The sequence below is a fragment of the Pseudorasbora parva genome, chromosome 17 (genome assembly GCF_024679245.1).
Source record: "Pseudorasbora parva isolate DD20220531a chromosome 17, ASM2467924v1, whole genome shotgun sequence".
NCBI lineage: Eukaryota > Metazoa > Chordata > Actinopteri > Cypriniformes > Gobionidae > Pseudorasbora > Pseudorasbora parva.
The window spans coordinates 6,284,015-6,310,883 of record NC_090188.1 but is presented as its reverse complement, the minus strand read 5'-3'; the positions used below and the strand labels follow the sequence as shown (position 1 = coordinate 6,310,883).

Genomic DNA, 26,869 nt, shown 5'->3' with positions numbered 1-26,869 from the left:
TTTCTGCAATATAAGACCAGTTACGCAGTAACGCAGATTTGATTTGCAATTGACAGTCAACTCCCTGACACGTCTCAGTTCATAGATTAAAATAGCAATTTACTCACGACTTACAAATAGTTGGAAATATTTGGGCTATTGTAAGTACTCATTTGAACAAAATTATAACACTGGCCTAGTGTTTTTTGGATATTTTACTGAAAATGTTTTAAATAGTGCATCTTTAAATTAACTAAGAGCTTACAGAAGCAACAAACATGACGCTGTAAGCATCTGCAATAATCCAAACGTAGAATGTGAAAACATTGCATGCTTTTCTATGGTGGATATAAACAAATGATGACTCTATCGTGTGTGTGTGGGGGGGTCTGTATATACATGTCTTGAAAGTCATCTTCTCCTAAAATGGAAATCATGATGTTGAGGAGTGGCTTGATAAGTTTCTATGAACAGTTTCAAACTTTTAGTTTCTCATTCAGAGTCTTTGCGTTGGACTCGTCCCTTCGGTGTCTGGGTTCTGTGTAAGTTCACCTCTTTACTCTTTTGTTGTATTATATTTTGAGCACACTGTGGTAATCCGAGTATAATCCATGCAAATTCATTATGATTACACTATGATTTTTAGCTTGTAGAGATGCCTGAAATGTTTATGAGATAATTAATGATGACTGGGGTTTTATAAATAAAAGTTCAAATCACAGTTTATGTATAGATTTTATGTTTTATTCAAGCCTTTTTTTGTGGGTTCAGATCTCATGTTCACTAGTCAGTGTTTTCATAGACTCAGGCCTGATTTAGGATTAGGAAAGTAGCTGGCACACACAATCCTTGCTAAAACTGGGAACACTTTTGCTGCTTTTGTTATTGGCTTGAAATGAATATGAATTTATATATTAGAAGTGTTTTTATATGTGTTCAGATGTGTGTAGTTGTGACTCTTGCCTGTTGAATAGCATTTGAAAATGTTTGGTTATTTCAAGAAAATATGATATTAAGACAAGGTTTATGTTGTCGTAAAAGTATGGATGCTGCTGTTTATGATACTAAGTCTGCACTAATATAATGTAATATTGAATTCAGCAATCCCTATAATTGTTTATAATTACAATTCAAATATAATTGCCATAGTATATTTAGCTGTCAGGCTCTGCACTTCAGGGTCTTTACAAAATAGAGAAAAACTAAATTTATTCCATATTCAGATATTAATTTCATAATTTCTTAGAATGATGTTCTAATCTTAGATACTTTTGTTTTAGATTAGTTGTAACACACACACACACACACACACAATTACTGAACAATTGTACATATTTTGTATATTCAGATATACAACACTTGCTTGTTGAATAGCATTTAAAAATCAATATACAGGTCCTTCTCAAAAAATTAGCATATGTGATAAAAGTTCATTATTTTCCATAATGTAATGATAAAAATTAAACTTTCATATATTTTAGATTCATTGCACACCAACTGAAATATTTCAGGTCTTTTATTGTTTTAATACTGATTATTTTGGCATACAGCTAATAAAAAAAAAAAAAATTGACTTGCCTTTCCTCTTGCCTTTCCCTCGACCCAATATTTATACACAACAGAATATGCAAGCTGTCTTTTTTTGGGAGTCAGATGATTTCCTGGTCTCGTGGGAGTCAGATGGCTTCTGGTGTCGTGCTTCGTTATCAACACCTCAATTACCTTCAAATTTCTGGACAAAAGGCTGCTTCTTTATTTTTTTACAGTCTATGGTTAAAACACATACAGATCCTTCTCAAAAAATTAGCATATGTGATACAAGTTCATTATTTTCCATAATGTAATGATAAAAATTAAACTTTCATATATTTTAGATTCATTGCACACCAACTAAAATATTTCAGGTCTTTTTATTTTTTTAATACTGATGATTTTGGCATACAGCTCATGAGAAATCTCAAAAAATTAGCATATTTCGTCCGACCAATAAAAGAAAAGTGTTTTTAATACAAAAAAGGTCAACCTTCAAATAATTATGTTCAGTTATGCACTCTAATGTATGACTGCTTCACTGCGGCGTGGCATGGAGGCGATCAGCCTGTGGCACTGCTGAGGTGTTCTGGAGGCCCAGGATGCTTCGATAGCGGCCTTAAGCTCATCCAGAGTGTTGGATCTTGCGTCTCTCAACTTTCTCTCCACAATATCCCACAGATTCTCTATGGGGTTCAGGTCAGGAGAGTTGGCAGGCCAATTGAGCACAGTAATACCATGGTCAGTAAACCATTTTCCAGTGGTTTTGGCACTGTGAGCAGGTGCCAGGTCGTGCTGAAAAACCAAATCTTCATCTCCATAAAGCTTTTCAGCAGATGGAAGCATGAAGTGCTCCAAAATCTCCTGATAGCTAGCTGCATTGACCCTGCCCTTGATAAAACACAGTGGACCAACACCAGCAGCTGACATGGCACCCCAGACCATCACTGACTGTGGGGACTTGACACTGGACTTCAGGCATTTGGGCATTTCCTTCTCCCCAGTCTTCCTCCAGACTCTGGCACCTTGATTTCCGAATGACATGCAAAATTTGCTTTCATTCGAAAAAAGTACTTTGGACCACTGAGCAACAGTCCAGTGCTGCTTCTCTGTAGCCCAAAAGTGTCTTGACCTGGGGAATGCGGCACCTGTAGCCCGTTTCCTGCACACGCCTGTGCACGGTGGCTCTGGATGTTTCTACTCCAGACTCAGTCCACTGCTTCCGCAGGTCCCCCAAGGTCTGGAATCGGTCCTTCTCCACAATCTTCCTCAGGGTCCGCTCACCTCTTCTCGTTGTGCAGCGTTTTTTGCCACACTTTTTTCTTCCCACAGACTTCCCCCTGAGGTGCCTTGATACAGCACTCTGGGAACAGCCTATTCGTTCAGAAATTTCCTTCTGTGTCTTACCCTCTCGCTTGAGGGTGTCAATGATGGCCTTCTGGACAGCAGTCAGGTCGGCAGTCTTACCCATGATTGCGGTTTTGAGTAATGAACCAGGCTGGGAGTTTTTAAAAGCCTCAGGAATCTTTTGCAGGTGTTTAGAGTTACTTAGTTGATTCAGATGATTAGGTTAATAGCTCGTTTAGAGAACCTTTTCATGATATGCTAATTTTTTGAGATTTTGAGTTTTCATGAGCTGTATGCCAAAATCATCAGTATTAAAACAATAAAAGACCTGAAATATTTCAGTTGGTGTGCAATGAATCTAAAATATATGAAAGTTACATTATGGAAAATAATGAACTTTTATCACATATGCTAATTTTCTGAGAAGGACCTGTATGAGCTCTTGATACATTTCAACAAAAGATTGGATCGAGACGGTGCTACTGTCCTAAAATACTTATGTTATGTTATATGCAAAAATACCTCTTGTGCAGAATATGCAAAAATGTTTTATTTCTTTTTAACAAAATAAGAGGCATGATACAAAATGCTTATTTCTTTGTTCTGTTTGAGCTTTAAACTTTATTTATGACCTGAATAAGATATTTTACATAAAATATGTTTACAAATAGTCCACAAGACAAAAAAAAAATGCTGAATTTATAAAAATATGTTTTGTGACGGTTGTTCTTGATGTAACATGTAAGCATCTTCTGTTGCTTTCGGAGGGCAATACTAAATGGAAAAAATATGATATTTAAACAAAATAAGAAAACTGTGGACATCTTCATCCTGTTCAAATGTTTTCAACCCCCGACACTTATTGCATTGTGTTTCCTTCTGAATCATCAGTCCCTCAATCATCCTCAATGTGAAAAGATGGATCTCAAAATCATACAGTCACTGCTGGAAAGGGTTCAAATGTAAAAAAAAAAAAAAAAGATGCTGTGATTAATTTGCGGGATCTGAAGGATTTTTCTGAAGAAATTTGGGCAGTTTAACTGCTCAGGACAAACAAAAGACTCTCAACCAATGATTCAACCAATTAATTCAACCATTCAACCAATGTTTGAAGCTTTTTTAATAGTTGTGTTTGCTTTCCTGTAGCTCAATCAGTAGAGTGTGGCGCTAGCAACGCCAAGGTCATGGGTTCGATTCCCAGGGAAAACAAGAACTGAAAATAATGTAACCATGTGTATCTTGAATGCAATGTAAGTCACTTTGGATAAAAGCGTCTGCTAAATGTTAAAATGTAAAAGACTCAAGAGCAGCCATCACAAAACACACACACACAGCCGTGGATCATCAGGGAACACCACACAGTATTAAGAAGCAAGGGTATGTAAACTTTTGAACAGGTTAATTTTTTTATAAATTCAGCTTCTTTTTTTGTCTTGTGGACTATACGTAAACATATTTTATGTAAAATATCTTATTCAAGACAGTACTAAATAAAAAATAACATGCATTTTGTATGCTCCCTCTTATACAATGTGTTTTTGCAGATTCTGCTAGTGGTATGTAAACTTTTAAGCACAACTGTATAATGTAAGAACCTGAAAGTCAATGATGTTTCTAAATGTTCCATCTGTCTTGTAATTTTGCTCTGCTGAAGATGTCTGTCTGTTTGTTCTCTGCTGGGCTGGAGATTCACCTCAAGTAAATATTTTGCTGAACTGTAGGCAGATGCTCTAAGGATGTAAGAGTAATTCAGAGACTAAGGAAGTCCACAAACATTAGCCCTCAAGAGGAGAACCCCCTCATGCTGGTCCACGTAATCAATTAGACAACAATGAATGGGTTTTAGATCATCCTTGATATGTCATTTTATGTGTTTTTGTATCTGAAATATGTGTTAAATCAATTAATATAGATATGGAGTCTTGGCCTTCTAGGCTTTCTTGGTTGTTACACTTTTTAATTAGTTAATTCCTGCAAATGCATGCTGCATTGGTGAGCATTTGATAAAGTTTGATCTGACTTGTGCTTGTGGTTTTGCTGACCTGTGATTGCTCACACAGGTAAACATTAAGTGCACCATTTGGGACGAGGCCCTTATGTGGTAAGGCCGTTAGTATAAGTGGTCGTAGTAGCACATACAAAAACAGTAGATCTCATATCTCAAGCTGACAGTCTTTACAAACATTCTCTGTGTCATTTTCATTCAAAAGGGGAAAGATCAGTGGGAAAGTAGGAAAATCTCAATGTCCTTCCACTTGGATAGTGACATCCCTACTACCCTAGTGTATCTGTTAGTTCTTTTTTTAAAGCTAACTTCATATTATGCTTACAATGTTTGGTCATGCGAGTTTTGCAGAAACGTTTAACTTCATTGGCTGCTTTTTTTCAGGGAACAAGGAACTCAAGCATGGAGAAGGAGTTGGGATCACTTGGCTTCCTTGTTCTGTCGTTATGTTTTCTTGTCAGCAATGGCCAAAACCTTGGTAGGGGCAGGATTTACTAGATAATACGAGATGATTATGTTCAGTTTTGACTGATTGTTGCTCATTTTAAGTCTCTGTTTTCTTTCTCTCAGTCTGTACACAGGAGACAGTGGCTGACATTGTATTCCTGGTGGATGGCTCTGCCAGTATTGGGCATGACAACTTCCAACAAATCCGTGAATTCCTCTCCTCGCTTGTAGAGAACTTTGAAGTTGGTCCTGACAGGATTAGGATCGGTCTGGTTCAGTACAGTGACACAGCGCATACTGAGTTTTCACTCAACACTTACCAGAACAAAGAGGAAATTCTCAGCTACATCCAAGAGCTGCCTTATAAAAGAGGCGGGACGTTTACCGGTCAGGGTTTGGAGTTCATACTAAAACATCACTTTGTTGTAGAGGCCGGAAGTCGAGCACAGCTGAATGTTCCTCAGATTGCTGTTGTTATCACAGATGGTGATTCTCAAGATGAGGTTGAGTCACATGCGCAGAACCTGAGATTAAGGGGAATTGAAATATTCGCCATAGGGATCAAAGATGCAAACGAGATATTACTGAGACAGATCGCAAACGAGCCGTACGATCAGCATGTCTACAGCGTAACAGACTTTGCAGCTCTGCAGGGAATCTCTCAGAGTGTAATCCAGAAACTGTGTACCACTGTAGAGGAAACGCAAAAAGAAGTCACACTGGTGTCAAAAGGTAACATATTACATTGAAAAACTTCTAACTCTAAACTTTTGAGTCACAGATTTACTGGAAATATGTGAGAGAACATACTGAATTTTAGCTTGACAAAGCCTTGCCTGAAAGTTTAAAGCAGTTTAAAATAGTCCTAAGGCTATATATGAAGTTTGAATACTTGGATCAAATCAAAAATATTCCACACTAGATGAACATCCTGTCTCTTGGTTTTGGGGGGATTTTTGATGTTATACAGTACAGGCCAAAAGTTTGGACACATTACTATTTGTAATGTTTTTGAAAGAAGTTTCTTCTGCTCATCAAGCCTGCATTTATTTGATTAAAAATACAGAAAAAATGTAATATTGTTATATATTATTACAATTTGAAATTGTTGGTTTTCAATTTATTATACTTTAAATTATCATTTATTTCTGTGATGCAAAGCTGAATTTTCAGTATCATTTCTCCAGTCTTCAGTGTCACATGATCCTTCAGAAATCATTCTTATATGAGGATTCATTTTCAAAGTTGGAAACAGTTCTGCTGCTTAATATTCTTTCATAACCTGTGATACTTTTTTAAAATACTTTGATGAATAAAAAAGTTAAAAAAGCACAAAAAAGCTAATGTTTTAAAAATAGAAATCTTTTGTAACAACAATATACACTACTAGTCAGTAATTTGGGGTCAGTCTTTTTTTTTTTTATGAAATAAATCAATAATTTTATTCAGCAAGGGATGTGTTAAATTGATAACAATTGATAGTAAAGGAGGTTTATATTATTTGAAAATGTTTTTATTTTGAATAAATGCAGTTATTTTGAACCTTTTATTCATCAAATATATTAGGCAGCAGAACTGTTTCCAACACTCATAATAAATCCTCATATTAGAATGATTTCTGAAGGATCATGATCACTGACGACTTGAGGAATGATCCTGAAAATTCAGCTTTGCATCACAGAAATAAATGATAATTTAAAATATAATAAATTGACAACCAAATACTTAAAATTGCAATAATATATCACAATATTAAAAGAGTAGCTGTTATATTAATATTAAAAATATTAAGCTGAGTAGCTTGAGTTAGAATAGGTTGACATTTATAAGACCCTGTTCACACCTGGTATTAAGATGCGTTTTGGTCTATCAGATTACAAGATGCTAAATACAGGGGTCTAAAACATTTTGAGCTTGTCCACTTTCAACCACTTAGAGAGGTAGTCGTAGACACAAATATGGTCAAATGCATTCGAACAGCCACAATAGAAAGCCTACCCTCCACCTACCTTCCGCCTACTCACCTAACACATAAACATTATGGCTCCAAGCTAGCCAAACACAACTTGAACTTTGTTGGCTAAAGTCCTATGTTTGGTCTTGAAAAACGCATTAAGTATAATTTTCTCTCACCATTCCAAATTTCTAACACACACTGCTCAAATGCTCATTGCTAAAACAAAAGCTGCTGTTTCCTTATGTTTTTCTGTCATTTCATGTTCATATGTACAGTTAATTGGGTAAGCTTATTTCGTCTATTAAATTGAAAGATCTGAAAAAACCCATACATTTACCTGCCCATAGACCCTCCCCTCGAAGAAATCAGGACAGAAGTGGTTGAAAGTTGACAAAAGAGACGGATTAAAACACCAGATGTAAACGGGAACATGTCTCCCTCGTCTACTTGTGATCCGATCGGACTAAACACATCCTAATACCAGGTGTAAACAGGGCCTAAATGTTGTGGAATCTCAAGTTAAAGTAACAAGGCAACATCATGACAGTGGCACGTTTACAGCAAATACTGATTGCATCCTTAAAATTACATTTCTATGATTCTATTTGTACAAACACAATATTTAAAAGCATAATTAAGTGGTCAAAGTTCTAACTCAAACTCTTCAATTTGCTCTAGGCTGCAACGAGACTGCGCAGGCAGACATTGTGCTCCTTGTGGACTCATCTAGTAGCATTGGAGACAGTAATTTTAATGAAGTGAGGAAATTCCTCCATGATTTTGTGGACAGATTTAACCTTAGACCTGACAAGGTGAGAGTAGGACTTGCCCAGTTTAGTGACAAAACATACCAAGAGTTCTTACTTGGTGGCTATTTAAATAAGAGAGACCTGCACCAAAAGTTGGATGATCTCATATACCGTGGAGGAGGCACCAACACTGGTCAGGCCCTGACTTTCATCCGTGAGAATTACTTTAGACTGGCCAGAGAGAAGGTACCTGCCATTGCCATAGTCATCACAGATGGGGAATCACAGGATGCTGTAGAGGAACCTGCCCAGAGGCTACGGAATTTGGGAGTTGCCATCTTTGTCATCAGGGTGGGAACAGGCAACATGGAAAAGCTGCGCAACATAGCTAATGTCCCACATGAAGAGTTTTTATTCAGCATTAACAGTTATCAAGAACTGCAAAGTCTAAAAGAGAGTCTGCGCAACAAAGTGTGCTCGACTGTGGGCATCCAGTCAGAAGGTAACATTTTGCTTTGTATGCTTTCCCATTTGTGTCTATACTGTGGGATTGTTGAATTAGAAAAATCCTTAAAGGGGTGGTAAAACACGATTGCACTTTTCTAACTTTAGCTAGTGTGTAATGTTGCTGTTTGAGCATAAACAACATCTGCAAAGTTACAACGCTCAAAGTTTAAAGCAAAGGGAGATATTTGCTTTTAAAGAAATCAATTTGTAGACTACAGTGAACGGCCGGTTGGGAACATAGACTGTAACAAATATATGGACGACACAACATCATCCGTTTCCGCTGAGCAGAGTTGAAGCTTTCAGATGCCTCGCATGGCGCTGACATCTTGGGATCGGAGTCCGCGCAGTAGTGATTTCAGGACTGGAGTTGCCCAGTAGAGAGCAGGAAGTACAGTCGCGATATCAAAAGCCCGCCCACACTCTCACAGATGCAGAACAATTAATTAAAGCTAAAGCTCCAATCTGCTCCCAAAAATCCTGAAAAAATCTGTTAGTGCCTCAATGACAACTTCACTCAGAGAAGACGTCGATCTCAGCTGTCAATCATGACGTCTCCCCGTACATGATTTTATTGTTTAGTTTGCCTCGCGTCCATTAGAAAACACAGAGGGGCGACTATACTGGGACCGGTCCCCGGAGGGCGATTGAGGCGCGGAGGCTTCAGTTTCTGAGAGGGGTGCTGGTTGGGAACTACAGCCTTTTCCTCCAGACTTGCTGGCATCAGCGGGTTCAATATTTACATAAACCCCTCCTTCAGGAATATTAAATAAGGGGGGCGTGGACATTTTTTATTGCTGTGGAGAAGAGTAGGCTAGGCGGTTAACAAATCACAACACAGCTGGGACAGCTAATCAATCTGAGCCCATTTTGTATTTTTGAGGGACCGGCTTCATAGATCCAGGAAACTATCAGACCGTTTTTACAAGGAGAGACAGAGCAGTGTACAATAAAGGTAAAATGTATGAAAAATAATGCAATTTTTAAAAACAAAGCATGAACACATGTTACAGTGCACCCCGCAAACACAATCAAGTCTTCGGAAGAATGTGTTTTACCACCCCTTTAAAATGAACAAAAACTTTCCTTAAATGTACAAGCTTCGAGTCCCACCATACTGTTAACTATACTTTTTGTACATACATTTTTTAGATGGAAATAATTCATTTGTTTCTATTCTCCTCAGCTTTTGTGGACAAATTTGCTGATCTCTTCATACTCGTTGATAGTTCAGCATCTATACAAGAGCAAAAAGCAATAAAGAGTTTCCTCACTAAACTGATCGGTCAACTCAACCTGGAAAAGAATGCTAATCTTGTGAGCCTGGCTCAATTTGGCGAAAATGTCAAAGAAGAATTCCTGCTTAATACTGGTATGGCCAAGAAAGAGATGCTGTCAACTATCCGCAGTCTGCAGCTGAGCCCCTCTGGGGAACGTAGAATTGGCCATGCAATTGAATATACACACAGTCATTTCTTAAATGCTACTGCTGGAAGCCGTGTCTCTGAAGGTTTTAAGCAGTTCCTGTTAGTCATTGCAGCTGGAGAATCTGCTGATAGTGTCGTCCAAGCATCCCGTAAAATCAAAAACGATGCAGTGACAGTTTTTGCTGTTGGCTTAAACAAAGCTGATCCGTATGAGATGAATTACATCTCTAGTCCACAGCACAACTATAACTTAGTAGGCAACATACCAAAAGTGCAACTGAAAATTACTTCTGCCATAGAAAGAGGGGAAAATGCTGTTGTCACAGAGGGTGAGTGCTTGCAAAATCTTCTATTCTTTTAATAAAATTCATAGTGTTACTACACTTTGTTCCCCTTGGTTAGGGTTTTAGTTATGACTTTAAAAAAAACTATTATGTATTATATAATACAAAAGTTCTTATGTCTTTTTGACAGAGTGCAAGGTAGATGTGGTGGCAGATATCGCTTTTATTGTTGATCAGTCCAGCAGTATCAGAACCAAAAACTTCCAACTTGTGCGTGACTTTCTCGAGAGCACCATCGGAGGTCTCGATGTGGGCGAAGGAAAAATAAAGGTTGCTGTGATCCTCTATAGTGACTTCCCTCGAGCTGATGTGTACTTTGACACCTTCAATGAGAAGACTGCCATCCTGCGCTACATCAATAGCATGGTGTATGGTCGCGGTAAAACAAACACCGGGGCTGCTCTCAAGTTTGCCAAAGACCATGTGTTCACCAAAGCAAGAGGCAGCAGAAAAGATGAGCATGTTCAGCAGGTTGCTGTTGTTATCACCGATGGAAAGTCCACAGATGACGCGGCCAGCGCTGCAGCAGATTTGCGGCGATCAGGCGTCACAGTATTTGCGCTCGGTATCACAAAAGACTCAAAAGAGGATGACTTGAGAGAGATTGCATCCTACCCACCCAATAAGTTTGTGTTATATGTGGAACGCTTTGACCTACTAAATTCACTTGCAAATATTTTAACCAAAGCAATTTGCAATGAAATCACAGATGCCATCTTACCTAAAATCTCACTTGCCACAGTTTTAGAAGGTTTGTAATATATTTACTTTTTAATTAATTTATTTATTTATTTATTTATCTAGCACAATGTTTATCCTGTTAAAATGTGTTTCACAATTTCATAACAAAATACTCTTTCACTTCTTTTTAGTTTGCAAGCAAACAGTCAAAGCTGACATATACTTCCTTGTGGATGAATCAGGAAGTATTACCTATGAAGACTTTGACGATATGAAGAAATTCATTACTGAATTGCTTGAGGTGTTGGAGATTGGAAGTAACCATGTGCGCATTGGGGTGGTGAAGTTTGAAAGCAGTGCAACCACAGTTTTCCGATTACACGACTATAGCACAAAAGCTGATGTCAAAAAGGCAGTGAAGGATCTCGTTATGAAAGGAGGGGGCACCAGGACTGATCTGGGGTTAAGACAAATGATACCGCTATTCGAAGAAGCTGTACAAACACGTGGGGAAAAGGTTCGGGAGCTGCTGATTGTAATCACAGATGGCGAATCAAGAGGGACAGTAGAGTCAGTAGAAGTTCCTGCTAAAATACTGAGAACAGAACAGAATGTCACCATTTATTCTATCGGTGTGAAAAGCGCATCTGTCCCCGAGCTGGAATTAATATCTGGCAGTCCACAAAGAACATTTTATGTCAAAAACTATGATTTTCTCAAGGAAATTAAGAAAGACATCCTAACAGAAATTTGTACTTTTGAAGGTAAGAATTTCAATTTATCGCAAATGTTTATATGTTACTTGATTTGCTCAATATCATGTGATTGCCCCTTTACTTGGTTTGCACAAATGATTGACCTCTGTGATCAAATAATAAAACCAACGCATGCAAATAAATGCCAGTGACCGATTATCATTTCAAGATTGTTTGCTCATTTTATACATTTCTTATTTTTAGGTTGTGAAGGTCTTTTTGCAGATGTCGTCTTCCTGATCGATGGATCAGAAAGTGTTAGCACTGAAGGTTTTAAAAACATAAAGAAAATAATGGAGTCTATGATAGAAAAGTTTGCCATTGGACCAAACAAAGAGCGTGTTGCAGTTGTTCAGTATGGCACAAACACAAAAGAGGAGTTTTCCTTGGATACATTTGATGATAAAGATGGATTATTACATGGAATTAGAAATATCAGACAGATGAATGGAAAAACTAACACTGGAGCAGCACTTAAAGAAGTATCGCAATCTTTTGACCTGTCTAAAGGAGGACGCGCCCGTGCCATGAAGTTCTTGATAGTTCTTACAGATGGAGAGAGTAGGGATGATGTAGCCGAACCTGCTAAAGTGCTGAGAGACCAATCCATCAACATTTATGCCATTGGTATGAGACATGCAAACAGATCTCAGATTCTTGCCATTGCTGGATCCCACGGAGGTGTGTTCTTTGAAGACACGGTTGCTTCCCTGAAAGAATTAGGCAGTGAGGTTGTTCTCAAGATCTGTAACACAGGTAGGTAAACAAAATCTGAGATTTTTTAAAAGAGATCACATTATGTTTGTAATGTATTTTAGTTGATATCAAGTCCCTATTTTTGTGGTTTTTAGTCCATGTCTGATAGCTTTGATGGCACCTACTACTAGTGTACTCTTAAAAGTGAAAACATTTGCAACCATTAGTCTGTCTTCACTAAATTGGACCAAAAATCACTGGTGACTCATCTTACCCTTCATTTCCAAAGTCCATCTTAATCTGGCTGGCAAAAGTATCATGTAGACACATATGCCAAATGGCTGTTTTGCCAAAAGAGAAGGCCTGTATGTTTTCAAAGGGTTAGTTCACCCCCAAAAATTTTTATTTAATTTATTACTCGACCTCATGTAGTTCCAAACTGAAATATGAACACTGTCCAAAGACCAAAAACAGCACCTTACAAGATAAGACCGTAAAAAGGACAGATGTTCTCATTATAGTCGTGATGTTGCCCATCACAGTTCAGGACAGGCGTCAGAACTGCGTCTCCTCACAGCAAATCTTGTTTTTTGTCTGTGACTGAGGGATTCCTGTCGCTGTTTTGACTCTTTTACACATTTTATAAGCTCTTCAGGAGTTCTCAGCTGGTCAAAATATCATCATGTGTAGCTATACACATGCAACGAGCACATTTATCCCAGCACAGCATTGGTTTGGATGTTAAGTAAGTTCTGTCTTAAAATATACATCATAAAAGCAGACCAATCAGTTTAGGAACGTATCCCTATGGCTTTAGGTTCGGTGTTAAAAATGCCAATGTGAACGCTTAGCGGACCTCGACTACTTGTTTGTTTGTTTTTGGTCCGGACCAAGCGAACCAAACTACAAGTGTGAACACACCCTAAAAGATTGTCTGCTTTCATGTGTATTATGGTGCACAATTACCATCACAAACCTGTAGCTGATGAATAGGTCCGTAGGACAAAGGATACCCAGATCCACAAATCTCAATAAACAAGCAAAGGGAAATCCCGCTGACTATAAATTCTTGCAAAAATCTAAAACTTTTTATTAGCAACGTTTTGGTCTCATGACCTTCATCTGGTCATGCCTGATGAAGGGCATGAGACCGAAACGTTGCTAATAAAAAGTTTTTGATTTTTTGCAAGAATTTATAGTGTGCTGGATTTCTCTTTTTATGTGTATTATAATAAAACCCAAAGCCAAAGTGACTTTTTCAAATGATTTCTGACATTATGCTAATATATCTTTTCAGAATGCAAGACACCCGAACTGATTGACATAATCTTCCTTGTGGATGCTTCGGGTAATCCCAATAAAGATGGTTTCAAGGAAATGATAAAGTTAATGAAATATGTGGTGAGCAAATCTGTGGTTGGAGAAAGACGGGTACGATTTGGCGCAATCACCTACTCTAACACCCCTCAAACGGTGTTCACTCTGAAAGAGTACTACAATCAGGCGGATATTCAGAAGGTTATCTCAAACCTCAAAGCTTCAGGGGGAAGAAGAAACACGGCTCAGGCTCTTGAATATACACTCTCCCACTTTGGCACAACATATGGCGGACGACGGGCAAAGAATGTCCCCCAAGTGCTATTTCTCATTACAGATGGCAAGGTTAATGATTTAAGTGGATTGGAAACATGGACTAAATCCCTGGCAGAATCGGAAGTCAACTTTTTTGCTATTGGTACTGAAGATGCAGATGAGGTCCAGCTAATACAGATGGCAGGAACGAAAGGAAGAGTGCATTATGCAAACACCTACCAGGGTCTGAGTGGACTACAAAAAACAATCACCCAAGAGCTCTGCAGTCTTACCAAACCAAGTAAATTTAATTTATCATCACCTTCTATCAGTGCTTAAGAATACCTAAAATGGCAACACTACTAACTTAACTACATTTATCAGTATCGTTTTTTAAAATGTGGCAGATTTTCTAATAACAAACTTCCCTGTTTTATTGATATGTAACTCCATTTACATATAATATGGATTTTATTCTCTTTTATATTATATTAAGTGTAAATGATCTGTTCACTTTTAATGCTGATAGCTAATTGAGTTTATTTGTTAACACAAAAAAATCTGAAAAATGTATGGCACAAATAATTTTTTTAAACAAATTACCTCGATGTTCAAACATGTGAATTTAGCTTCTGATTAAATTAAATCAAAGGAATGTGGCTATGTTTAAAAATAGGTTGACCACATATTTAGCTACGTTTTGTCAGTGACTTACTACTTTTTCAATGTAGTAAGCTGACTATTTCTGCCTCACATGCATCTTGATTAATCAGATGTCTATTTATTCTTGGTCACATACATTTCTCACTGTAAAATGGATATAAATCTAATCTACTCTTCCCATGTTATGTTGCAATATAAGTCAGTTTAAAGCTCTGTCTATGCCCCCATGTGATACTTATTAGTGTTTGAGTTTAATGGTCTTCTCTTCTATGCGTCTCATTCACAATTGCTTGTTTGCATGTGGCTCAAGTCACATCTTGTATGTCTCGTACCACCTTCTGAGCTGACCAAGATCTGAAGTGACCAAGTTTTTTAGTAAACCGTAAATCAAGTAACTTGTATCTTGCCAATCTTACTTCCCCATCAGTGTGAACTATGCTTTTGTTTTTGTCTCTATTAATGTTTGTCCTAATGTTTTTTTGTTTCTCTTTCTAGTTTGTGAGATGGAGGTATCAGACCTTGTTTTTTTAATTGATGGATCAGAGTCTATCAAGGAACCAAGTTGGTATATTCTCAAACAAACCATGATTGGGATTGTGAAAGAACTGGATATTGCTCCAGACAAATGGCGAGTGGGTGTCGCCCAGTTCAGCGATAAACTCATACATCACTTTTACCTGAACAGTTACACTGATTTTGCAGATGTGGAGCAAGCTATGAACAGCATTGTGCAACGAAAGCAGGGCACAAATACTTGGGACGCCTTGAAATTAATTAGGCACTACTTCACAAAAGAGAATGGATCCAGAATAAATGAAAGAGTCGCTCAGAATCTCCTTCTGATCACTGATGGACAAGCTAATGATCCAAAAGATATGAGTGCATTAGCTTATCTTAAAAACAAGAACATAACAATAACTGTTATTGGGGTTGGCAATGATATAAAAAAATCTGAGCTGCGTGAAATAGCTGAATCACCTGAACGGGTCCTCATTGAGACTTTTGAAACCCTTGAACTGAAGACAACCATAAGGAAAGTGTTGAATTTCCTCTGTACAGGTCCAAAGCCACTAATTGAAAATAATGGTAAGTAATGCTACATGGTTATAATTTTTTATAGTATAAATTATAATTAATCATAATATTTATAGTTATTATATACAAAATACTTTACATATAAACAATGTTCCTAAATTTGAGCTGCCACCTATTTCCAAATATGACCATTAAAATGAGGTTTTGAATAAGAGCATTAGTTAAAGGATTAGTTTACCCAAACCCCGAAGCCGGTTTCCGCCACAAAATAAAAAGAGTAATTGCGACTTTATATATGTTATAAAGTCGGAATTCTGAGATATAAAAACGCAATTGCATTATATAAAGTCACAATTCTGACTTATTTTCCGCAGTCAGAACTGTGACTTTATGTCATGCAATTGTGAGAAAAAAAAGTTGCAATTACTTATTTTATTTAGTGCTGGACACAGGCTTTCATTGTAGCTTGATTGAATCTCAATGAAGCATAAAATAACTTTCAGAATGCAAAAACCCTAGTCCAATACAATAAGATCTTCCACAGCTTCCTGATCTCAGACAGGTCGATACATTGAACATATGTCCATGCATATTTACAGTACAACAGTCGACAATGCCATATCTTCTATTTTGTCTTTCTATAGATGTAGATGTTAACTGATTAACTGACCGTGACGATTTATTGGACTAATTCCATCAGTTAATTTATGTTTCACTTGCGCATTTGTTTTATTTCTTTATATTTTTAGAAAGCAGTTACCTTGAAAGCAGGTTTGATGCCGGCTAAGTGATTAAAAAAATAAAAAATCCAATATGTAGGCCTACATCACACTTTTTTATTACTTTGCATATTGATTTGCCCTCTATAGAGGCAAAAGATGAATTCAAGATCATCATCAAGACGAATCTGAAACCACTTTTTATCGCCTGTTGATAGAAGTAGACTATTGTGATTTTGGGAAAGCCTTACTTTCAGTAACACTTTAGAATAATGTTTTTAATGTAGTACTACTCATTTGTCCTTCATTTATAAGTAATGCAGGACAAATGAGTAGTACTAACAATTCAGCCACTACTATTAACTAATATGGATATTTCTCCCAAAAAGTCTTCTAAGATGGAAATATACTGCGTACACTGTACTGTACATATGTAGTATGCATGCATTGGCATTTATGATGATGATGTAAACAATTTTATCTTTTCCCTTTCTTTAAGATTCTGACCCATTGTTTTGTTTAAACAGATTGCAATATCGACATTGCCTTTGGATTTGACGTGTCCACGCGATTAGTTGTGCAACCTCTTTTGAGACCTCAGGTGGAAATGTTGGTTACTGAAGCCATCCACCGTATCTCCAAGATGGGTGATCTGTGCTGTGTCAGTGTGAACAATATTACAATGAGATTTGGCTATTGGCTAGTGTCTGGACAAGATGGCCATGTTCTGGAGGGTTTTGGCTTTGAGAAGTACAATGAAGATGTGGTCAGGAAAGTGATGTCATGGCGACCTAAGGAGACCCTGGTCTTCAACAAGTTTCTGTTAGACTCCTTCAAAAAAACTTTTGCCTCCTCCGGAGCCAAAGCAAAGGTGGGGATGTTTCTGAGATATAAAAATTATTGTCAGCTATATTATATATTTTTTATGTGAATGTCCCCTTAATTATACAAGACCACCTTTGCTGATGTTATTTCTTAATAGTTATGTTTTTGTGATGTTTTACTGACATACTCTCACTAGAAATGTAGCTGAACATTTTCCTGTAGCTCAACCAGTAGAGCATGGCGCTAGCAACGCCAAGGTCATGGGTTCGATTCCCAGGGAAAGCAAGAATTGAGAATTGACAATAATGTAAAAATGTGCACCTTTAATGCAATGTAAGTCGCTTTGGATAAAAGCGTCTGCCAAATGCATAAATGTAAATGTAAATGAACATTTCATTTAATATACATCTAAAGAAACACTACTTTTTGCTAATATTTAGTTACACTTTATTTTAAGGTGACAGTTATATTGTACTTACTTAAAGTAGTATTAATTTTGTGTACTGACTATAGAGTTACATTAGAGCTAGTTATATGTATTACTATAGTATGTGTTACTATGTCACCTTAAAATAAAGTGTTACCTGATATTTTAACCAAAATGGTGATTTAAATTGCACCTGTAAGAAAAAGCAAACATGGTCCGGAAATTATATTGAGCATCTTGATCACTTGGATCAATATTTAGCACCTAAATCGGATTAAATATTTATTGATCATTCAAGACAAGCAGAGACAATGGTGCTCACTGAGAATGATGCTGCTAAATCTAATTGTATGTTTGTGTCTAGGTTTTAATAATCTTCTCAGACGGGTTAGATGAAAGCATCGAGAATTTAATGGCGAGTTCAGAAATACTTAAGGAAAGTAAGTAGCAAAATATTCCTCCACTCACTTTTTTTAGAGCTGCTTTACAGCAGAATTTAATTCTGTTTGCATCATTGATTATTATTTTACTGTTAATCATAGTAAAGCTGTTTTTGAAACCATTCGTTTTGTATCAAGCTCTATATAAGTAAAGGTGACAAAAAATTTACAAAATTTAATTTCTCTTACAACATTGAAAGTGAATAGCAGGTACAGCATGGTTCACATGACAAAACACACATCATCATTTTTAAATATCTCATTTTAAAATATGTTGTCCGATTTATCCGGATTAATGTTGATATCCCCTTTATCACTAAACCATAAAAATCTGGGCCATTAAAATTATTTTAAGATTGATCCACCCATGCTTATACTTGAGTGATTCCTTGATTTGTTCAGTTTAATGCAGGACTATAATTTGGTAAAATTATATAATAACCCCTTCCTCTCCATCTGCAAATCTGGGGTTACATATTGGTTTTGTTTTGTTTGATTTGCAAACACTGTCTTTAGTCTTGTCATGAGTCTTGTGTAGCCCCTGTGTTTGCCTGTGTCATGGTTCTCCTGTTTTTGGAGGACTTTTAACATGAGATAAAGTCTAAGTGTATTGAAGTCAAGATTACAGACTGTGACCCTGAACTTGAACCATTATTTGTGCTTATTTCTATTGTGTAAACTAGGGATCAGCACACTGCTGATTGTGTCTTTGGCGGGACAAATGGACGTTCACCAGCTGGAATTTGGCAGAGGTTTCAACTACATGCAGCCACTGACCATCAACATGCTGAATTTAGGAGATGCTCTTATGAAACAGATTGTAAGTATGAAAGCAATGCATAAGGGCTCTTCTGTTCACTCAAAGAAGCAGTTTTTAGCTCTTGCCAAGCTTATTTTTTACACTCTGCACAAGTTGTATTAACAGTTTTGGAGCTGTTCTGAAGGAAATATTATATTCAAACAATGTTTATTTTATGATGCGTTACTTTTCAAAGCTATTTTCCTTTAACTTGTGTATATGAAATAGTGTTGGTATGTTATTGCCTTACATTGCCTCTCTCTCTCTCTCTCTCTCTCTCTCTCTCTCTCTCTCTCTCTCTCTCTCTCTCTCTCTCTCTCTCTCTCTCTCTCTCTCTCTCTCTCTCTCTCTCTCTCTCTCTCTCTCTCTCTCTCTCTCTCTCTCTCTCTCTCTCTCTCTCTCATTAAATACATTTTCCAATTTGATTTGTGTCGGGAGGTAGATTTTACATTGTACACAAACTTATATAGAAGAGAGTGGGATAAGATGAGCCATTTTGTACTTATGTAGTCCTCAAGATTGGACAAAATAAGGGAAAAGTACAATGACAGTATTTAAAGTAATTTCAGTATGTTTGCTATCATTTTTCATTTTAAAATTAACGACTAACGGTTCTAAAAAAATATGGCTTCTTATAAAAAGTATTCATGTGGCTCAATTTACCCCAGGGTAGGGGTAAGTTGATCCAAGTCAGTGGGTAAGTTGCACCATTTTGGTGTAAACGGATCATTTCATTGAATCTGTATCAAACCTACGTGAAATTGTAGAGATAATTTACCTCTTTTTAAAACACCTTCATGATCAAATTTCCTTTTACGAATAGTCATATTTGTTTTGTTAAAGCTAACTTTAACAACATAAAACCAACCAAATGATGTTGAAATGTCAATATATTTAATTGTTTGCATTTCTGAAACAATATGTTGAACACCAAAGTTGTAAACTTCCCAAAAACAGCCAAAACAGAGTTTATTGAGTAAAATTAAGTGCAAATTAAATTAAATTAAAACAGAATTAGAATGAGTTAATTAATTTCATTGAAACTAACTTTTTAGTCAAAAGGTTCATGGCATGCTAGTTTTTCTGCAATATTGAACATGTTAGGTTATTAAAGAACATTAAAATATTACCAGTTATTACATTAAAATCTTACCAGTTTTTATGCTTCAGAATATAACTTCACTGTGCCTTATGGTAGAGTAAATTAAAACACTGGCTCAATTTAACAATGACTAACATCTTTGATTTCCAAAGGCTCTTGGCAGGCTATAAATAACAACGGAAAACACATTGTGGTCGACTCCAACCATTTCAACTGGACCAGTATTTAAAGTAGTCTGGAATGCAATCTGTCTTTGTTGCCAACAGTGTCATTTTGCAAGCTTCTAATAAGTGAATTTTTGGTTAAAAAAAAATACGGGAACAGTAGTATAGGGGTCCAATTCTGACTATGAACTAGTTGCTTATTAGCATGCATATTATTAGGATATTGTTTGTTTATTAGTACTTATAAAGTACATTTAATACCTTATTCTGCATGATCATATTCTACATCCCATAATCCCACCCAAAACCTAAACGTAACAACTACCATACTAACTATTAATAAGCAGTAATTAGGATTTTATAGAGGCATAAGTCTTAGTTAGTTAATAGTGAGAATTGGACCCTAATCTAAAGTGTGACTTAAAATACAGTAAAATTTGATTAGATGCATGCCATGGCCTGTGACTTCAGCAGCAATAGACAAACAGTTTCACACATTGTTCGCCTTTCTCTCCCCTCAGGAAACAGTGGCGCTGAGGGAATGCTGTAATGTTACTTGTTCTTGCACTGGAGTACCTGGACCACGAGGACCCCCTGGAGGAGCGGTTCAAAAGGTCAGAGATCCTCAATATGTGGATTTACATGATTTCTCTTGCTTCGTTAGTCTTCAATTGATTTTTTTTCTCTCACTGAGCTTGTAGCATTATGCAAAGGATAAATGCATTTCTGTTTTAGAAATTGATGTAAGTGAGTTATTCTTGAAGGCAGCATGATTTAATATCTTAAATAAATTCTACTTATGTAGGGTGCTCATCCCTTTTTTGTTTTTATTATTTAGGGCTCAGTTGGTCAGAGGGGTCATCCTGGATTTCCAGGAGATGAAGGTAGTATGGTAAGTGTAAAAGTGTTGCACGATATACCGGTACTAGAAAAGTATTGTAATACCCTGCAATTATAAACGGTGCGATATGGAATTGTATTAGTACCTGTACTTTAATGAGGACAGTGCTAATATGAGCTGTATTTCTTAATTTGCGTCAATGTGTAATAGTAGGCGTTCACTAAACGGAAGTAGAAGAGTTAAATATATACGCGCAGCGCAGGACAAAGAAAGCAACAGAAATATGCACGCATGAGAAAATAAAGAGCAGCGTGGGATATGCTCGAGCTGGACTCTGACCATGAAGCACACACACACGCCTTTTAGACAACATGCGATCGCGATTAAGTTCTTTCGCAAGATTATTGTTTGGGGTTAAATAGTCAAAATACGTAAAAATGCACGGCCTGGCGAGTATTCAGGTAAACACAGTCGGATATGTCTTTAGTGAATGTATACAGCTGAGGTAATTAGATCCGTGCAGGTTTTAAGCCAGACCTAATATTCTGTGTGATTAATTTTAATCAAAAAATGAAAATAGAAAACCACCACATGCTTGGCTAAATAACTAAAATATATTTATTAGTTATTGTGTATAGTGTATAGTTATATTATAGAGTGAAGACTAAGCAGTTTTATGTTTGATGATTTAATTTCTTTCTGGACTTGCTACTGTTAAATAAACCTAATGTAGCTGGAAAATAAAGCACAGTTTTTGTGATATTGTTTGTAATTTAAATGTATTGCTTATTTTTAAAAATATATAATTTTAATTTAATTATATAATATATTAAAATATATATATTATAATTATAAAATTAAATTTAAAAAATATTAAATTACTCGTATCATGAAATAAGACTTTTGTCATCCCAACCTGTTGAGAAGTGAAAGGTTAGTGAATGATAACATGATTAATAATGTGATCTCTGTAATGATGTTCACACCTGCATGTAGTTATTATAGCAATACGAGGAGGGAATGGACAAAAAACCAGGGCAGGAACATTCTGGCCAAGTGAATTTTTAGTTAAAAAAAATTTAATTTATAAGTTCTGTTGTCATATCATTGAATACAATTACCTTTACTAGGGTTTTTTTTTTTGACCGTGGTATCGGTATCGAGGTATTTTAGTCTGGTATCGTATCGAAGTCATTATTTTGGTATCCTGACAACACTAAAGTGTAAGCCTAATTCCTGCTGTCATTTTTTACATTACATGTAATTAATAATCCAATTCAGGATCCTCAACATTAGTAATTCAGAAGGTGATGTATAGCTGATATCATGTAGTAGTTTATCAGTGTTTCATGTGCAATTTTGCCTTAAGAACTCATCTGTGGAGATGTGTCACTGATGATTAAGGACAGAATGCACATGTTTTAGAGAGGATGTGCACTGTATATGCCATGGGTAAATAGTCTCTCTCCCGTCATGTTTCTGGCAGGGAGAGCGAGGACCACCAGGGCTGAATGGAACTCAGGGACACAGAGGTTGCCGTGGAAACAGAGGAATCAAGGTAATGTAACATGATTATCATTGGAGATGCATCTCTTGATGTTTTTTGTATCAGTGCAATTCCGTTTGGAATTTCTGTGTTTATCTCAGAATGTGAAATGTTTTCACTAGTGCGTTTTCATGGTAAAGGGTTAGTTCACCCAAAAATGAAATTTATGTCATTAATGACTCAATCCACACCCGTAAGACCTCCGTTCATCATCTGAACACAGTTTAAGATATTTTATATTTTAGTCCCAGTGCATATGCAGCCTATGCCTACTATACTGCCCATGTCCAGAAAGGGAATAAAAACATCATCAAAGTAGTCCATTTGTGACATCAGTTGTTTGATTAGAATCTCTTGAAGCATCGAAAATACATTTTGATCCAAAAATATAAAAAACTCTTTATTCAGCATTGTCTTCTCTTCCGTGTTCCTCCAAAAAGATTAAAACGGTTCATGAATCAGTGAATTCGGGTCGCCAATGTCACGTGATTTTTAGCTGTTTGGCAATTTGACGCGATCCGAATTGATCGATTCACTGATTCATGAACCGTTTTAATCTTTTTGGAGGAACACGGAAGAGAAAATGCTGAATAAAGTCATAGTTTTTGATATTTTTGGACCAAAATGTATTTTCGATGCTTCAAGAGATTCTAATTAAACAACTGACGTCACATATGGACTACTTCGATGATGTTTTTATTAGCTTTCTGGACATGGACAGTAAAGTGGGCATAGACTGCATATGCACTGGGATTTAAAATATATAATATCTTAAACTGTGTTCCGAAGATGAACGGAGGTCTGACGGGTGTGGAACGACATTAGGAAGAGTCATTAATGACATCAATTTCATTTTTGTGTGAACTAACCCTTTAAATGTCGTTTTAAAATGAAAACGATCTCCGTCCACACTAAATGACCGAAAACGCACATCACATGACCATTCGTGAACATTGGACATACGCGTACCAGTGTAAACCGTTGCCTCTTGTGCATGTAGGCTGCTGCAGGATAATAAAATGCAGAGTTGAATTGCACAATGGCTGCTGAAAAAGACCACAAAGTCAGCAAAGCTCGCTTTTCCGTCTCCATGTTATTGTTTACGTGGTCGGTGAGGCTGATCTGTTACAGAGCCGTTGAGGGAAACGGCTCTGAGCTGCGCTTCTCAAAAGCATTGTAAGCCTAAGCTGATCGTAGAACAATAGCCACAAATGGTCTCTATGATCAATGTAGGCGTACAATGTTATTGTCGTGTTCTGGTAGCATAATGTGGGCAGCCATGCCTTCATTTTTAATAACCTCAGTTTTGGTCCGTTTACACTGAAACACAACCCCTGAGTTTTCAAACTAAAATGGGGTCTGCAGCGTTTTTGAGTGTTTCAAAATGGCGGAGTAGTGTAGACGACAGGAGTAATCGTAGCAAAAGATATGCGTTTTAAAACGAAAAAGCACTAGTGTAAACAGGACCTTAGTGCACCACTTGTATTTAAGATTTTAATAGAAAAATGGTTTTAATATTTCGCTATTTAGTGAAATCCTTCATTTTAAGAATAAATACACAATAACTGCATGACTGTTACTAACTGCATACCTAGGATATGTTGATTTGAGTGTTTAATGTTCCTGTATATAAGTTCAAACAGATGAGATTGTGTTTTACAGCCATACTGATTAAAGAAAATGTTTTAAAATCTCATTTCAATAGGGTCAGCATGGCTACAATGGAAATAGAGTAAGTAACTCTTTTGTTATTATTTTGTTTACTGTCTGTTGGGTCTGTTATTGCTCCCACTTAAACCATTTAGTTTGGACAAAAATATAAGCCAAATAATGTTCTGCTGGGGTTTTTTTCTGCAACTACTTTACTTTAAATACTTTAAAGTAAAAGTATCTTTGTCTTGTTTTCAATTAAATAAACAAACTTACCAAACAGCTTACAATACATTTTCATGAGAGGCAAAATTTTATAGAATCATTTTGCAATGACAGAATATGTTTTTTTTACTTGTTTTATACATTATCAATTAATGAGTGAAAATGTGCTTACACTCAATAAACAATTCTCATTAAAAATAATGATTTTTGCAGTGAAGCTAATGGTTTCCATGAGGCCGTTTTTGGTCTGCTTTTCCCAAGCTGCAGATGTTGTGTTTAGGGTCATAAATAAGTACAGGCTCTTATCTTTATTTGTTTAGTGGTTGTTGATTACTTCCCTAAACATGACTGTAAGTGTGTGTGACCCTTTGACCTCTGTCTGACAGGGAGAACATGGGGAGGACGGGCTGGCTGCAGTGGATGGAGAACAGGTTATTTCTCTCATCAAATCCTTTTACTTTACCTTTAGTATTATATACAAATATTAGCTGAATGTATTGCATTCAAACTGTGAAATTGATTTGAAAAAGTCAAATTAAAGAATTAAATTAGCAAAACACTATGTTGTAAAAACTAGAGCAATAAAATGTGCATTATACAGAGACATTATTTGCCAAGATTTCTAGATGGAAACAATAAAATGTGACAGCACCTTAAAATTTCCTAATGGCAACTAATTTGTATCTTGAGAATCAACACATAAGCAACGTCATCTTTTCAACATCATCAGTTATAGACACTTAAATGGATGCTAGAAAGATCACAATACACAAACCTCATTCAATCCCTACACCGTTTGGAAAAGTGTGGAATTTAAATTTGACTAATTTCCAGGTCTGGAAAGATATGGGAAAAAAAATATTTTCGGATTTCCAAAATATAAAGTTACGTGATTTAATGGCTAAAGTTTTGTAAGAGTTTAGTGATTTTCGAAAATGATCGTACATTTTCATTGCACAAAATGTCGAATGTGCCTGTGCCACTCAAACCACCAACTGATAGAGAAGCAAACAATCATTTAATTTAGACTGTACTTTGCTGTTTGGTGCTCATGCAAAATCAAACTACAATTGCAGTATCAAACTTATGTCTATACCAAGTGGCAACCTCCCGCAGTCTCTCCTGAAGCCAACACAGAAGTGACTTAAACTGCAATTCACTGACTGGCTGCTAGAGACAGGCTTCAAAAGGGAGACAAGTCTGTATCTCTTATCTATTTTTGCCTGTTATTATCCGGTGAAATTCGTAAGTTTGACCACCTAGAAAAGAAGTAGCACGCCCTTCCTCAACAAGACCGCATGATTTTCATATCTGAAATATCCCTAACCATAAGTATGAGCAATATTAATAGCATAAATAAATGTGTGTGAGGAATATTAAGTGCTGCCTTGTAAACACTGCAACAAATTAAACCCAATATAAGTGACCTATGAAACTGCAAGCACCGCATTGTCTTTGGATTGATTCGCTGTACTCTCTATTGCTGTTGTGTGCAGGGCGATGTTGGTCTACATGGGCTTCCAGGACCTAAAGGAGACCCGGGCAGTGCTGTAACTACACAACCACACACACATCACAAATGCCATCTGTTTTGTTTTATCACAGATGTCTGAATATTACTGTTAATATAAGCAGGAAGAAGTGGCTTTCTCAGTAGGTCATGTTATTTTTGTCTTTCAGGGTGTTAAGGGTTTCAAAGGGAGTTATGGCCCTAAAGGACACAGCGGTTTGAGAGGAGATCCTGTAAGGTGTTTAAAGTACTTGTTTTTAATGTCTAAACAACCTGACTTGATTTGTCTGTATATGATTCTCTGTTTACATTACAGGGCACTCCAGGGATAGACAACACAATTCTAGGTCCAAAAGGCGAGAGAGGAGATAATGGGCTACGAGTGAGGGTCTTTTTTTTTCTTTTTATAGCCCTTCTGGAAGATGTTAGCACGATTTGTTTGTGTAAGAGCGACAGATTGTTTCTGTTTCAGTAGTGTTCTGCTGTAAGTCAGATGTTGTACAATTACATTCGTCCTGTGTGATTATATAAACACACTACTGTAAAATCCATCCATGTGGCTTTGTATTTTTAGAGGCTGCCTACACGTTCACGTTTGTGTTGTCAATTATAAAACCACTAACACATTTGTGCAATTTGTCATGAACACATGGACACAGGAAATGACTTTCCTTCTTGGCCAATAGTTCTGACTTTGACTGTTTTTAATTACAAAAAAAGAACTTAAAGGGGTACTTCAGCGCTGGGAAGATTATTTTTGAATTTGGTGCTTTCTAGACTGAGAAAAGACAGAAAATGTATTTTTGTCTCATGGGGATGAAAGACTACAATTCCCAGAATGCTTCGCTGCCCTGTAAGGCCATTCCCAAAGACACCAACTTGATTACTGTGACTGAGTTGGAAAAGACACTACAATTAAAAACTGAA

General features: G+C 36.6%; 1 protein-coding gene across 1 annotated transcript in view; it reads left to right on the top strand.

Moving 5' to 3' along the window:
- LOC137045300 (collagen alpha-6(VI) chain) overlaps positions 1 to 26,869 on the top strand; it is a 43,817-nt gene that overhangs the window by 1,027 nt on the left and 15,921 nt on the right. Inside the window, exons 2-22 of the mRNA XM_067421877.1 lie at positions 480 to 521; positions 5,246 to 5,339; positions 5,432 to 6,040; positions 7,944 to 8,516; positions 9,708 to 10,277; positions 10,423 to 11,043; positions 11,165 to 11,737; positions 11,933 to 12,484; positions 13,722 to 14,297; positions 15,155 to 15,745; positions 16,941 to 17,284; positions 18,030 to 18,105; positions 18,789 to 18,925; positions 20,692 to 20,784; positions 21,009 to 21,062; positions 22,498 to 22,569; positions 24,263 to 24,289; positions 24,819 to 24,863; positions 25,929 to 25,982; positions 26,113 to 26,175; positions 26,259 to 26,324. Coding sequence (XP_067277978.1) covers positions 5,264 to 5,339; positions 5,432 to 6,040; positions 7,944 to 8,516; positions 9,708 to 10,277; positions 10,423 to 11,043; positions 11,165 to 11,737; positions 11,933 to 12,484; positions 13,722 to 14,297; positions 15,155 to 15,745; positions 16,941 to 17,284; positions 18,030 to 18,105; positions 18,789 to 18,925; positions 20,692 to 20,784; positions 21,009 to 21,062; positions 22,498 to 22,569; positions 24,263 to 24,289; positions 24,819 to 24,863; positions 25,929 to 25,982; positions 26,113 to 26,175; positions 26,259 to 26,324 — 5,772 coding nt within the window. The 5' untranslated portion in view covers positions 480 to 521; positions 5,246 to 5,263. The remainder of the gene's footprint in view (positions 1 to 479; positions 522 to 5,245; positions 5,340 to 5,431; positions 6,041 to 7,943; positions 8,517 to 9,707; positions 10,278 to 10,422; positions 11,044 to 11,164; positions 11,738 to 11,932; positions 12,485 to 13,721; positions 14,298 to 15,154; positions 15,746 to 16,940; positions 17,285 to 18,029; positions 18,106 to 18,788; positions 18,926 to 20,691; positions 20,785 to 21,008; positions 21,063 to 22,497; positions 22,570 to 24,262; positions 24,290 to 24,818; positions 24,864 to 25,928; positions 25,983 to 26,112; positions 26,176 to 26,258; positions 26,325 to 26,869) is intronic.